Raw genomic sequence first — 14,671 nt, forward strand, 5'->3', positions numbered from 1 at the left:
TCAGATTTCCAAGGTTTATTATAAATCTCATTTTCTATATACATTATTCATACATGGTTTCAATCTTTCCTGTTTGTGTTCTCGCTTAATGTAACATGTAGAAAAGTGCATGGGGTGATTACGTGTTTGGCCCTGATGAATTTTAACAGTTGCACTTAAAGTATGAGCATATGAATTTCTACATAGGAGATGAATGTGCCTCTGTTATCAAAAAAATGTCATGGAGAGCAGTTTGAAAAATACGCCATACATATCTATCTATGTATTTCTGTGTATTTACCGTACGTGTAATGGTAAAAAGTGAGCTTTATGGCTTTGGTCGAAACACTCGACAGTTTCGTACTCGCAATACGTAATACGCGAGCTCTGTCGAATCTCGAGTATTTACATCGAATTTAATAAACTTTCGATCTCAAATGTTTCACATTGTTCCATCTACATAACAATCGGCAAACAATTGTTCAACAAAGAACAGTGTACCGAGCACGCTTCACGGACAGCGACGAGCTGTGGAATCGCATGCGATTTTCTTCGAAATCGTTTCGAATCCTTTGTAGTATAAGTCAATGTATTGTTACTTTTCAAATAAAATAATGTGTGCTGCATTTATCTTTTGCAAGAAGTTCACACTGTATCAAGTCGTCGCTCTAGAAAATAAAATTAATATTTAATTAATTATGAAGCTAGAGAAATGACACTTTTAAAGATTGAAACAGGTCGAAATTCCCAAAATCTTGACTTATACTACTATGACTTTCAATCCACCAAATGAAGACCACATAGGAAAAATGTAGTAAATCTATGTTCCTTGATTTTTTGATTTTCAGCCCACTTAGTGACATAAAAAAAATATTTTGATATGGAATACTTAAAAATGAAAATAATCTGATAGAAGATATAAGCACTTTGAAACTAGATGATAAATCCATGATGTTTTGTAATACATGAATAATATTTACTTAGCTGTTACATATTCAAGAGAAGAACACATTTAATTCTAAAATCAAAAGTAAATGTTTATATAGAATTGATTGAAAATAGATTGAGTCCTAAAATTGTTCCATAAAAGGAAGGAATTATGTGACTTATGATGTTTTCGATTGTGGCCTTCATAGAGAAATTTATTCGACGTTGATTGACAAATCTAATATTTTTAAATATTTTTAGCTTCATCGCTGAACATGGCAAACGCTGTCCATAAAATACGAGCTATCTCGTAACAATGATTTATCCTATATAAATATGTAAAATTCCCACTACGATCTCGTTAATTCGAGATTTTCGTGAATTCCGCGATAAAAAGTATGTAAGCTCTAGAATTGCTTCGACAAACGGACGCACAGGGTAAACGTATTTTATACAATACCCTCAAGTTTTCAATTGACTTAGTTACTCGTTTATCGAAACGTAAACCTATTCCTCCTAAAAAATGTATTCTCTGATACTAACCGATTTACGTCTACACTGTGAGAAAATATACTTTATAACGTCAAAAAGTAAAATAATTTGTTGCATCGTATCTATTATAATATGTAAATTGAAGCGAACGAAACGGGCAAAAAAAAGTGTGATTTATCTTTCCATTGACTCACGAACAATGTTATCTTGTACATAAACGAGAATCGATCGATGCGATCAAACTAACGCACGCGAACGATATATAGCATATTCGAAAAATATATCTTATCCATTGTATGATTATATACCATAATACCGTGAATTTCCTATTCGATGAAATAGCTTTGTTCAAGTGACGAGAAGGGGGATTCTACCATTACATATTTCCTATAATTACATTCTGTTGTTTATATAAAATATACTCGACCGCTAGTTACAAATATAAGACTTAATAATATACACATAATATATATAGTCAAAGTTTAAAAGGTTATTCATTAAGAACGCGATGTCTTTTCATGAGCCTCTGAAGTGTAGAATTGCACGGTCTATTATACGTAACTCGTATGAAGAGTAAAAATGCTTTAGAAAAAGTACGGTGCTATAAATATATTTCCGTAAAAAGGAAGAAGAACAAACATAGAAACAGATACGAATAAATGAAAAAAATTTTTTCTCTTTACGCTATTAAAGAAAAATAATTCAGCGTTATAACTCGATAATATGTTAACGCATGTATGTACCTAGTACGTTTGTGAAGACGCACAGGATGACATGAATCGCTGCCTTCGTGTGAAAAGATATATAAAACTCTTTTTCATCAATGATGCGATTCGATGGTAATTTACATGATAGCACACCATTTTTTGCTACCTTCGTTTGCTGGTTTACTATTCTCGTCCAGTTCCAATCTACCAGTCTTAAATTTCAAGTCAGAAACCGGGGTAGAGACTTGTATAGGCTTGCGTAACCCTTTCAATAAACTGATAGGACTATGTAACAAGCTGTTCTCGGTTTCAGTTTTCTGCTTTTTCATAGAATTCCAGTCTTCGGTGTCAAGTTTTCGTTTTCTTTCGGTCGAACTACCATTTGTGGTAGAAAGTGTGTCAGATAAATCGGTACTATAACGAAGAATCTTAAAATCCATTGCTTCGTCCTGCGGCAACGATGCGCTCGATGTATTGACGAACATCGAATCGCTCGGCGAGTACCTGTACTCGCGCAAAGTCACATGACGCATTCTGCTGAGAGAACGCCGGCCAGAAATGCTTCTCAGCGTCTTCCCGAAGGACATATCCTTCGGCGGCTGGCTCGACATACTGTGACTAGCGTTACTCGTGTCGAATAACTTCGAATTCTCTTTCAAGCAATCGTTCAACTTAATCTGCACGTCCTTCAACATTATCGAAGGATCGTACGAAACGAACGATATATTCTTGCTGATGCTTTCCTCAGCTATTTCCATTTCTTTTTCCTTTTCCTTCTCGACATCATTCTGTGATAAAATTTCAGATGCTTCAGATATTTCCGACGTTGTGAACTCTATAACATCTGCCGAATTACTTTCCGTGTCGGTTTGAGATTCGCTTTGCAAGTCTTCCTTCTCATGTATATCGTCTTTTGTCATCTCCTGTTCAGAAGGGCATTTTTCGTCGGTTTCCTTTTTTAAATCTACATCGTTTGTCTTTTCTTTAATTGTGTTTTCAATATTATTTTCTATTTCAAAATGTAAATTTAGATCGTTCTCCTGGCAATCTTCTTGATTTTTATCAGAATTACTTGCTTCCTTCTGGCATTCCAATTGCTCTTTCTCGACCACTACTTCTGCATTTTCCAAATCATCCTGTGTTTTCAACACTGAAATGGATTCGGAAGGAATATGACTAACATACTCCTTATCAGATTCCTGTGTATCTTTAGAACTATCATTTTTAGTATATTCCACCTGTACAGTTGGATTTAGCTTTGGGTCTGCCTCTTCTGATTCTGGCTGCATCTTTGCAGAATTTGATTCTTCACTTTGTTGTGGAACAACTGATTTTTTTTCCTTAGAGCTTCCAGCTGTTTTATCTGGATTTCCTGTTCCCTGTTTTGCAGAACGTTCTAATTCAACTTTCATTGGCTCCTGAATTTTGCTCTATAACAAACATAATATTCCACATATTTAGCGAGTGAATTAACATTTGAAGATTTTTAAATGATTAAAAATTAGAAGATTAATGATAAAGCTTAAAGTGATATTAGATATAAAGAAATAATGTTAGATATAAGATAATAGAATATAAAGAAGATAAGAAATGATTGAACTCACTTTAAAGTTTTTCCTTTGATTATGTGGTACTCTCTTTATTAAGGTATTCAATTTAGATCTGAAATAAAAGTATTGCAATGTTCAAAATCATTAAAAAAAGAATGATACGGATATTTATAATCAATCTTCACAGAGCAAGAAATTCTGGAGGTGATGAGAGGTACTGATCCAAAAAAAAAACTTGACAAAGCAGCTAAACCAAAGTTTCTCCCCAGCATCTATTTAACAAATCTTAGACCTATACGTTTTTGCCTATTTGCCCATTTATTCCCAATTATTTCTAGCTTATAGTCATACAACACGTATTTCATAAATTTTCTCAATAAATTTGTTCGCAATTTGTGTATTTTAATTTACATACGTAAATCAACTGATTGTGAGAATTGAGAAATTCGAAAAAATATATGAGAAAATATAAAAAGTCTCGATCTATGAAACGTTTGCAAGATATCAATGTTTATCTTCTGACAAAATTAAGTAATACTTGCCTCGGATATTTCAAAGAAAAAAAAACACGTAGCATCAAAGAAAGATTATCCACAGGCGGCAGTGTATCCGGCGACGTTTGTAGAAAGGCGATCAAAAAAAGATTTGTTGTACTCGAGACGCGTTTAACTCGAATAACTCGAATGAGACAGAATGAGAAAAAGGAGGTACTAACAAGCGAGAAGACTAAACAGAGAAACTATGGATAAACTTGCTGTTCGCTGGGCTGATTGGTTTTACAAACCTGTTCGAAATCTTGGATTTGCGCTGTCTCTTGCGCAAGCTAGTTTCAGAAGGATTTGGCGGCGCGGTCGTTGCCTTCAGTCTCCGATTGTACAAATTCCTCTCATCGCCCCCAGGTGTCGCCTTCTTTGGCGTCTTACCCATAATGTTAGCGTACGTTTACGTCTTGGCTATTTAACTCGTTTAATCTTTCCACGCCCTTTTTCGTAGGTCTACCCTCACCCACGTAGATGCAACAAGCCCCCGTCGTTTAGTTACGGAAGACCGAGTTTATCTAACTGTGCTTTTACTTTGCCTTTTACCTACAGATATATATCTCGATCGTTTCTTTTTTCTCTATTTCTGTGTCTTTAATTTTGTTCCCCGTTCACTTATAACATTACGTACTTGAGTATAGAATATTATTCGGAAAGCACATCGCAAAACGCAATAATATATCGTAACTTAAGAATTAGCGTACATAATTCACACAGACGCCATGTAATACGCCGCTTGATTTCGAGATCGTGTAAATGTACGCGCCAAGATCACGTCGAAACAGCCACCTCGGCAACTCATACAAATTTATCGCTAGTTTTCGAGTCACTATCGCTCTGGAACTTCTTAATGGGATTAAGATATTTTACGTAACTGATCCAGCGGAGATACGTATTCAGAGGAAAGTGTCAACGCCGTACGCTAACCATACACGTGCACACACTCACGACCGGCTACTTTATTCCTTCGATACTAGCGGCAAATTCCGTTGACAAATAACACAATCCGACACGAGTATGGCGCAGCGCTGCTGTCGTTTGCCGCGTTGGTCCCGTTTTATATAAAACATACACTCGAATGGAAGGATTAGACATATTTCTGGCACACGACATGGCAAAGTCATATTTCATGAAGTTCTACGTAGTATATGTCGTAATCTATGAGTTAAAATTAATCGATTGATATATAATATGTAGTATATTTTTCTATATTTATATATTATATTATATATAATTCAGAATATTGAATATTATTTCATAATATGTCAAAAAAACACTAATTTAAGATCTACTAACTATACTTGCTATAAAAACATATCATATAAATAGTAGATGGTAAAAACTAATACACGTAAATAAAAAAATGTTATAATATTAAGAGAAAGTTTGTATAACTATATAATATATATGATGTTTATAATTACTGTTCTCTAGCTTTAAATACATAAATATGTAAATAAGGAAAAACAGACTATACAAATCATAAAGTACAACTTGATAATAAGATAAAATTGACTGTGTTTGCTTATTTCAAATGTTCATTGATATTTGATTATTAGGCATGTTTGTGCATCTGTTGATGTTTATGTATTTATTTTTTTATCAAATGATTTAAAAAGTGAAACTTAAATAAGGATTTGTTTCATCTAGTAAATAAAATATTTGCACCTTTTAATTTTCCATAAATGCAGAAATATTCAGTCTATCCGAAGGTAAACAAATTTTATTATTTTCAAATACATTCTATTCGTAATTACTTATAATTATGAATAGTAAATTTTAATGTTTTTTAAAAGATATATATGAAGATATTCAAATTTCAAAAAATGCAAAAAAAACATGATACTAATCGTTATGTGCTTTTCTGGTATAGTCTTCATGTACCTTTTGTTACTAGAATTATATGGCAACACTGATTTTTACCGATAAAAGTATCTAGATATAGTGAAGGAATATTTGAATTTTGACTGTTAACTAAATAGGTTCAGTGACTAATTTCAGGATATCGAAAATCATGGAATTGATGATTCCGATAGTTGGTTTTACAGATCACGCGTCATAATTATCGCAGCGTATAACTGCAAGTTTAGCATTCAAAGTACTATTGTGCTCGTATGAAATGTATAAAATGAACGTATTATCGTGTTGGATATTAATTAGTGTATTGGAATTAGTAACAGCAGAATGGAACACAAAAGACTATATGAAACGAGAACATTGTTTGATCAGACCATATCAAGGTTTGTGAATTTTGAATAGTTTTGTTGAGATTACGGTTTGTGGTACGACGTGTCATGACGTGCATATTTTTGTATTTATAATGAGATGAATATGATTCAAATGTACATGTATGCTATAATAATAGTAAGCTTGAGGTTACATTAGTAAAATAAACAATAACAAAGACAAAATGTAATTTTATTACATTGATAAATCCTGATGTTAATATATGTAAATATTTTACGTATTTAGGGTCTGGAATGACAATACCTTATTGGGATTTTATGGGTAGTACAATGGTTACGAATAACTATATAAGATTAACTCCAGACTCGCAAAGTAAACAGGGTGCCATATGGAATTCTGTTGTAAGTTTCAAGCTTTTTGGTAATTTAACAAAGCAAAATCATAGAAGATTGTTCTTTAATTTTTTTCCACACATTTTTAAATTCATACAAGATTTTATTTAGTTAAAATTATCAGGATGGTGCAATTGAAGCCTAATAGAAATGCTTCCCTGACATTTGTTTATTTAGCCATGTCATGTAAGAAATTGGGAACTCCAAGTTCATTTTAAAGTTCATGGAAAAGGAAAAGATTTATTTGGTGATGGTTTTGTGATTTGGTACGCAAGAGAAAGGATGAAAACGGGTCCTGTTTTTGGTAATCAAGACTATTTCCAAGGGTTAGCTATAATTTTGGATACATATAGCAATCACAATGGTCCACACAATGTATGTACATGATATAACATTAGTTATATTATAAATTAAAAATGTCAAAATCATGATAACTATTTTGGTTTTTATAGCATCAACATCCTTATATTTCTGCTATGGTCAATAATGGTTCTTTGCATTATGATCATGATCGTGATGGAACACATACACAAATTGCAGGTTGTGAAGCAAACTTTCGAAATTTAGAACATGATACACATATTAGTATGAGATATGAAAGGGATACATTAACTGGTAAGTACATATTAGTATAAAATATTTTTAGGCATGACAAAAATGTTGTCATGTAACTGCGTATAGCGTCCCATTATACATATATTAAGTAAAAAAGTATTTCAATACTGTATTTTACTAATAAATGAACCTTTTCATTCATTTGTACTCAACTAATATCCTCAACGTTAATAATATTCATCTTACTTTTCTTGAAGTAGATGTTTATAGCTATGCTTTCTATGTATTCGATCATTTTATGTGGTATTCTATAAATTGACATTACAGTAAGGTCTTACCCTGAAGCCTTGTGGCTTACATCATGGAGTGCCTCCACTTCAGCAAGTGATATTTTCATCTTTTCATATATTATTTGTCATCTTTTCATTTTACTTCATTTCACATATCATTGAAAATATTGCAAGTAAATAATTAGATGTAATAAATATATTATACCTGCAATACCTATATTTAAACAAGCAACGAATTTGCATGAAGTTTTATAAACTAAATATATAAAAAGATATCTGCTTATGTATTATATGTATTTAGTTAAATTTATATAATTTTTATTCCTTATTTGTAATAAGCATGGAATAAACCAGCTTAACATGCATAGAATAAATATAAAATATAATATATAGTCATATTTTGATAAATGTTTCCCAACATGTTGTTTTATTATAGTTTCTACAGATTTCTCAAACAAAGCTGCCTGGAAAGAGTGCTTTTCTGTAAAAGATATAAAGCTGCCTACAGGATATTATTTTGGAATTTCTGCAACTACCGGAGACTTATCCGATAATCATGATATTTTATCTATTCGTTTATTTGAATTAGATTTACCAGATGATGTAAGTGGTATTCTTCAAGTACTTTAAACAATTCTTAAATGTGTATGGTTATTTATGACAATACATCACATTTCAATTCCAGCCAAGAGATCAAGAAGATAGATCCAATATTCTACCATCAGCTGCATATTTTGATGCACCTCGTGGTACGTAATAAATGTTGTATAAAATGTATTTGATGAAATATTCTTGTATTCATTTTAATCATACAATTCTCTCTTTACAGAACACGTGGATGATCCAAAACAATCTGCATTAAGTAAAATAATGTTTTTCCTTTTAATGCTCGTAGTAGCGCTCACATTAATTGCCTGTGTGGTAATAGGTATAATGTGGTATCAGAAGCATCAAGAAAACAGTAGGAAACGTTTTTATTAAATCACAATGCGTTATATATAAACTATTTTACTTTTGGATTTCTCGTTTCTATCGGATATTCTTTCTATAAAAAAAAAAAAAAAAAAAAAAACAAGATGTAGTCATAACGTGTTCATAAGACTGTTTCTCTTAATATTAGAATAACAAACACAATATCCATACATATTATCTCTGATTTTGAGAATATCGTTCCAGAGGTATTTTGATGAAAAAACGACAGCAAAGGATCGTAATAATATATAAATGATTACTGCAATCATAAGACGTGTTGAATTATGCTATCCGCTATTCTAGTTTCAATAATGTTTATCATGAACAATACAAAGTTCCTTTACCAAAGTTTTCATGTCATTGTCTCAGTTGCTGCAATGCATTTTTTATAGAAATAAGTTTAATTATTTGCGTAAGAATTAAACATACCGATTTTATCTTTCAAATGAATTTTAGTTTGGAAATACAGTAATTACAATAATTTAATCACAGGAGACAAAAGTAAAAGAATAAATTCTTTGAACCAATATCACAATTCACGTCGTTACTGCGAAACATCGTACATAAATACAATATTATGAATAGCAAAACAAATTCTGGAAAGAATTATTACTTTCTACAAAAGCGTTCTTCCTCGCTTTAACCTATCTATATATCTGTGGATTCGGTATGATTGAAATGACTTTATTGATGTAGATTTTATATTTGTACATAAAAAAGCAACATTATCAATATCTGAGATTAGAGTGATTTCGCGTTGTACAACTCGGTTTTATACAAAAGATAAAGGGAACCAAAATCTCCAAATAAACAATTGTTAAGAAACGTAATGTTATTATTCGTGAAAATAATGTACTTCATTTGTTGCCAAATACGCAAAATAAATATATACTAAATCGTGTAAAAATACAATTATCTTAGAAAAAACATAAAAGATTATAAATAAAAACAAATATGTATTTCGTATCAAAATATATTCCCTATAAGTTTATAAGCGACTCAAGCAAAACATTTAATATGACAATATTTTTGCTTCTTAAAATATATTTTATTATAAATAATCATATTTATTTGAACAGAAAACATCAAGGCACATCTATATTTGTCTTTTGTTTCTGCTACAATCTTTTACTATTGTCCTGATATGATATATAATGTAACTGTCATTCCTTTCAGACAGTTATAAAACTCTTTAACCATTTATGTTTTTAAAGTCTAGACACTTAACATCAATTTAACAACAATCTTTAACTCCTACACATCATACAAGTATATATCTTTACTACTTCTTCAAATACATATTAATATTCACATAGCATTTACACAAGTAAAGATATTTCAACAACTAAATTAATTTCGAAACATCGTCGAGTTTCATAAATCTATGTGAAGGTATTGAGTTCTAAGAAATGAAACAATAATATAGGTACACGTATCACATTTGTTATACTACATATATCGTTTTTAGACGTTGATAGAATTCATTATGTAGATGCGGGTGATATTTTCCATTAAAAATTTAGCATTACAAAAAGAGTTGCAATATTTTACTATTAAGTTAAAATAAAATCGAAAAGGTTCCACCTCTCGATTTCTCGAAAACGGAATAGAAAAATATTAAGCGCATTTATCTCTATTACTGGCAGTAATACTTATGAAAATATGTCGATCTTAAAATATACGTGTATATACATATAAGTGTACTCTTTGACGTAAATACTTGATGAGTTTTTAATGAAATTCTAATGCCTGAGGTGTTGGTAACATCAAAATATGTTTTTTCTTTTATAGATAATAGATAAAAGTAGTTAAAAAATATATTCTTAAAAATCTAATGTACTATTTAAACAATAATTTCAAATTTAATCATAGAAAAGTAAATAACTATAGAGAGAGAGAGAGAGAGAGAATATTCTTTTTATATAATTAACCAAACTTTCATATCATCTTGGAGAAAAATGCTGAGACTTAATATTTACAACACTGTAAATTCTTTTCTTCTACACTCTTAGCTTTGTCTTTTTCCTGTATTTGTTTCCTTTCTTTATAAAGTCTTTCAATTAATATGTCTTAGCTGCTCTTAATAATACTTTGAAAGGAAGTTCAAGATACTATCGAAATTTATCTCGTTGTAAACAACTTTATCTTAACACTTCACAGAACATTTGATACTGTATATTTTATAGATCGCATAAAATGCAACTATTTAAACATTACGATAGGATTCAACAAAAAGTTCAGGACTGTTTTTATACCTAAACAAAGATCACTTAAAAGTGAACTAACCGTTATATGATATTTATAACGTTTGTAAGATTTTAAATCAATAGAGTGACATGCGAGACAACCAATCTCTTCTAATTCAATATGAGGCTCAGATCCGCCGAGTAACGATTCATCTTCTAAACCATTATTCAGGAATGTACCGGAAAACCAAATTTTATCGCCTGGATATATATTTAGACTAAAATTGGTGAAGGAGTGATCCGCATTCAATAAAATCTCCGCATTGCTTCCCCACATACCACTCTTCATTTTAACCGAGATCTCAAATTCATACTTATTCCAAGCAGGGAAGTGACATTTGTTTCGTCGTCTTTGAATACTTGCAAAATGTTTGCATTTTTCATGCCTTAATTCGCCGCTTGAATCGCAACTGTTTATGTATGGTTCACCATACATACAACTAACTGTGTCTCTAATACCGTCAGGTAGTTTGTTAAATATTGCAGCAATGTTATTTTTTATTGATTTTAACTTAATATCTGTTACATAACCTTCCCATGAAACTAATATTCCTTCCAAATTAGCACATTGAACTTGCACCTGTGCCTTGGATGACAGCTCTTCCCATGCAGGCTGATGACAATGATTTTGATATTGTTCCCATGAAAGTGATGAAACACCTTCATACGTATCTGGTTCTTGTTTGTACTCCATTATCATTGGCCATGATAAGAACATGCCAGCACTAATACCCATGACCAACTATAAAATGTATATAGCAAATAAAACTTCTGTATGTTGTTTTTTTCTTTGATTTTTTGATGTTGATATGCTTACCTGAACAACAGTAATTACCCAATTAAGTTTAGGTGTTCGAGTTTTCCTTAAATACCAAGAGGCAAGAAATGGCATTCCTCCCAGTAAAGTAGTTACAATTATTCTCATTGCCAAATCGCTTTCTGACAAATACTTAGCAGTAGCTACGATTGGTAATATGACAGATGCCAATCCAGCAAGTGGTAAGAAAAGGACCATACCAACTAATGCTAAGGCACCCCTAATTAAGCCGTACCATGTTGCAACTTGAGAACTAAAGATTGCTATCTGCCACCAACTTAAAGTAACACAATGGGGTATTAACGTTTGATATGTTCCTCGCCAATTATCCCGAGCAGCCATCTTTGCGAAAACTGCTGGAATTAGGAGGTAAAAAACTGCACGAAAATTCAAACAGAATTCAATACCGTTACCAACAACGTATGAAGCAAATGTTGGGACTCTTATATCTAGAAATCTCCAGCCCTGAGCAACTACGATATCTGTTTCGTATGGATACTTTGCCAAGACGTGAACACCGAAACTGAAGAGAGCTAAAAAATCTGGAAATTTGGATGAATCTTTCCATATAAAATTTAACAATGTTATCAATGTTAACGTAACCGCTATGATAGTGAATTCTGACTGAGGTGTCCATTGATGAGCTATGACGGGATAGATCATTAAATTTAAGAGTAAAGCAAGGAAAAAATGACCATAAGGCTTGAGATTTTTACAGCAGAATTGGTACTCTGCTTCATCGGGGTTTAAACTCCCGCCCGAATAACTGAGAAACAACCCGGACCAAATACGAAAATTATTGAATTCGCGTTTTCGTTGTAACATTTGAAAAGTAGCGACAACCATAACAACGAAAGATAAATAGTATAGAGCCATTGGTATAAAGAGTATGAGACTTTCTGTACCAAATAATGAGTACAGTAAGAGAAGTAATAGTATGTGTATATTCGATGTGAAAAGAATTTTCTTAATTGACATTCCCCTTTGTCCTAACGTTTCAATTAACCAAACATATAAACGTTTCAAAGATGCAAGGGGATGGATAAGAGGCCTTTGTAGTAATGGTATAGTATCTAATGCCATTTGAGATGGATCTACCATACACAGTGCATGTGACACTATTGGGAGCATACCACGAGCATAGCTAGCAGCAGCAGAGACTAGAGCTGCTTCTGTAATTTTCTCTCCTTGATGATCCATCCAGTCTAGAAAATATAATCCCATAAATAAATAAATTATTAATAGAAATCAAATATTATAGATACTAGATGTTTCCTCACCATGAACATCATTTTCTTTATCTTCATCTTTTTTAGGTGTACATTCATCAGGAAGTCCATTTTTAGGGAAATTATCAGTTGAAATGTCATTTATATCTTTTTGTAAATTATTATGTATTATATTGTTCGAGCAAGAATAATTATCACTAGATGAATTTGATGCTACATCTTTCATACGCTTTTGTAACTGTTCTGTTGTAATAAAATCCTCACCATTTGACAAACTGTATAATATCAAATTTATTATACATATACACATAAATACATTACTTTACTAAATTCAATAATTCAATTCTTTATACCTAGTAAACATTTCTCTTGCTGCTCTTCTGGCTAATTTTTCATCTTGAGTCATATCAAGACAACTTTTGACATCATAATAGTTATGTTGTGTGATACCACGGCCAGTGGCTAAACATTTTTTAAGAATATCTGTTGCTTCCAAATTTCCTTGCTCTGAAGCCTTCGTAAGCCAATATACACCCAACTTCGCATTTTCTTCTTTGTCAACATCTAAATCTAAATGCATAATTAATATTGCAATACATTATGAAATAATGTACACATTAATGTATTCAATGAAATACAAATGAGAATGTGCATTGCTACCACATCTTTCTTCCAATAGTTGCTTTGCTAAAACTACTTGAGATTCCGGACAACCATCTTCAGCCAGCTGAGACCGTAATCTTCTAAGAGATCCTCTTGGTCCATCTAAAATTATGCAATTGAACTATGATTCTGCTCCTCAATTAACAAAACAAAAATGCTTTTGTTATTTATAGCGAAAAGAAATCAATTGGGTTTTACTCATTTGTTCTTACATACTTTAATCATTTGACATTATTGCACATTGAAATCATATTATTAATCATTGTTTATTCTGATTTGACAACTGTCAAATTTTGTTTTTGTAAAAGAGTAAAAACATTTAATTGACATTTTTGCAAAAAATTTGAAAAATTATTCGTCATTCATCATTGTTACGAAAATACCATAGCTTCATTCAAATCACTCCATAGCGCCATTGAATTGCAAAAAAAATAGAAACCATAAATCTCAGCGACAGATAGAAAGTGAAATTGCTGTGTTACCATGCAATGTCCATTGTTTTCTACCAGATCTTCCAGATAATGGTACAATGCCAGCCATAGCTCCAAAAATTGAGAGGACCACTATTAAAATATTTTTGCTTTGCGTACTAGTTATGCCACGCGAATCAATTATCTAATATCAAAAACTATTTTCCCAATATACATTCAAGATTTCTTGACAAAGCGACTGTTAAAAAATTAGCATTGAGGCATGAATCCATATTGCGCACGCGCAATTATTAAGGTTAGGTTGCTGAACAAACGTCAAGAGCAAACGAAAATTTTGAATTCGTCAAGAGTAAAGGATAATTCAAATATATGTATAACAGAAATAAGAATAACTTTGATTTAATGAAGTATTCAATACTCTGTTTACTAGCTATGGTTAAAGAGTCAGAACAATTAGTTGCCTCTATATATTACCAAGCTCCCATAGCTGGTTATTATATTGCATTTTAATATATTTTATGTATCTATATTTTATTATCGAAATATCATTAAGTATTTATATTATCTAATAACGTAATAGGTTTTTAAAAAGATTTTTATAATTTATTTTTAAATAATTAAAAATCTGCATATTGCTTTTCTAATCTAATAAAATACCGTATTTTTTCTTTCCATTTTATAAATTTTGGATTTTG

General features: G+C 31.4%; 3 protein-coding genes across 5 annotated transcripts; 1 reads left to right on the forward strand and 2 right to left on the reverse strand.

The window, feature by feature from the left end:
• Positions 1–5,213, reverse strand: LOC139990432 (uncharacterized). 3 transcript variants are annotated; one of them, XM_072009654.1, is made up of 3 exons: positions 4,440–5,213; positions 3,710–3,767; positions 1–3,535 (listed from the first exon to the last, which is right to left on the reverse strand). In XM_072009654.1, the coding sequence occupies exons 1-3, from the start codon at positions 4,580–4,582 to the stop codon at positions 2,243–2,245; spliced, it is 1,494 nt and encodes a 497-aa protein (XP_071865755.1). In that variant the 5' UTR covers positions 4,583–5,213; the 3' UTR covers positions 1–2,242. The 3 variants fall into 3 exon arrangements, with proteins under 3 accessions (XP_071865755.1, XP_071865757.1, XP_071865756.1); XM_072009656.1 differs by having other exon boundaries at positions 4,745–5,211; XM_072009655.1 differs by having other exon boundaries at positions 4,579–5,210.
• Positions 5,214–6,184: 971 nt separating this feature from the next.
• LOC139991081 (vesicular integral-membrane protein VIP36) lies at positions 6,185–9,420 on the forward strand. The gene is made up of 7 exons (XM_072010896.1): positions 6,185–6,434; positions 6,667–6,782; positions 6,951–7,148; positions 7,226–7,388; positions 8,055–8,221; positions 8,304–8,367; positions 8,448–9,420. The coding sequence occupies exons 1-7, from the start codon at positions 6,314–6,316 to the stop codon at positions 8,597–8,599; spliced, it is 981 nt and encodes a 326-aa protein (XP_071866997.1). The 5' UTR covers positions 6,185–6,313; the 3' UTR covers positions 8,600–9,420.
• On the reverse strand, positions 8,396–14,248 carry Wfs1 (wolframin ER transmembrane glycoprotein wfs1). Its single transcript, XM_072010881.1, has 6 exons — positions 14,028–14,248; positions 13,543–13,647; positions 13,236–13,452; positions 12,934–13,157; positions 11,654–12,858; positions 8,396–11,578 (listed from the first exon to the last, which is right to left on the reverse strand). Exons 1-6 carry the CDS (start codon positions 14,083–14,085, stop codon positions 10,793–10,795), a joined length of 2,595 nt encoding a protein of 864 aa, XP_071866982.1. The 5' UTR covers positions 14,086–14,248; the 3' UTR covers positions 8,396–10,792.
• Between the last annotated feature and the right edge of the window lie 423 nt (positions 14,249–14,671).

Source organism: Bombus fervidus, chromosome 9 (genome assembly GCF_041682495.2).
Source record: "Bombus fervidus isolate BK054 chromosome 9, iyBomFerv1, whole genome shotgun sequence".
NCBI classification, from domain to species: domain Eukaryota; kingdom Metazoa; phylum Arthropoda; class Insecta; order Hymenoptera; family Apidae; genus Bombus; species Bombus fervidus.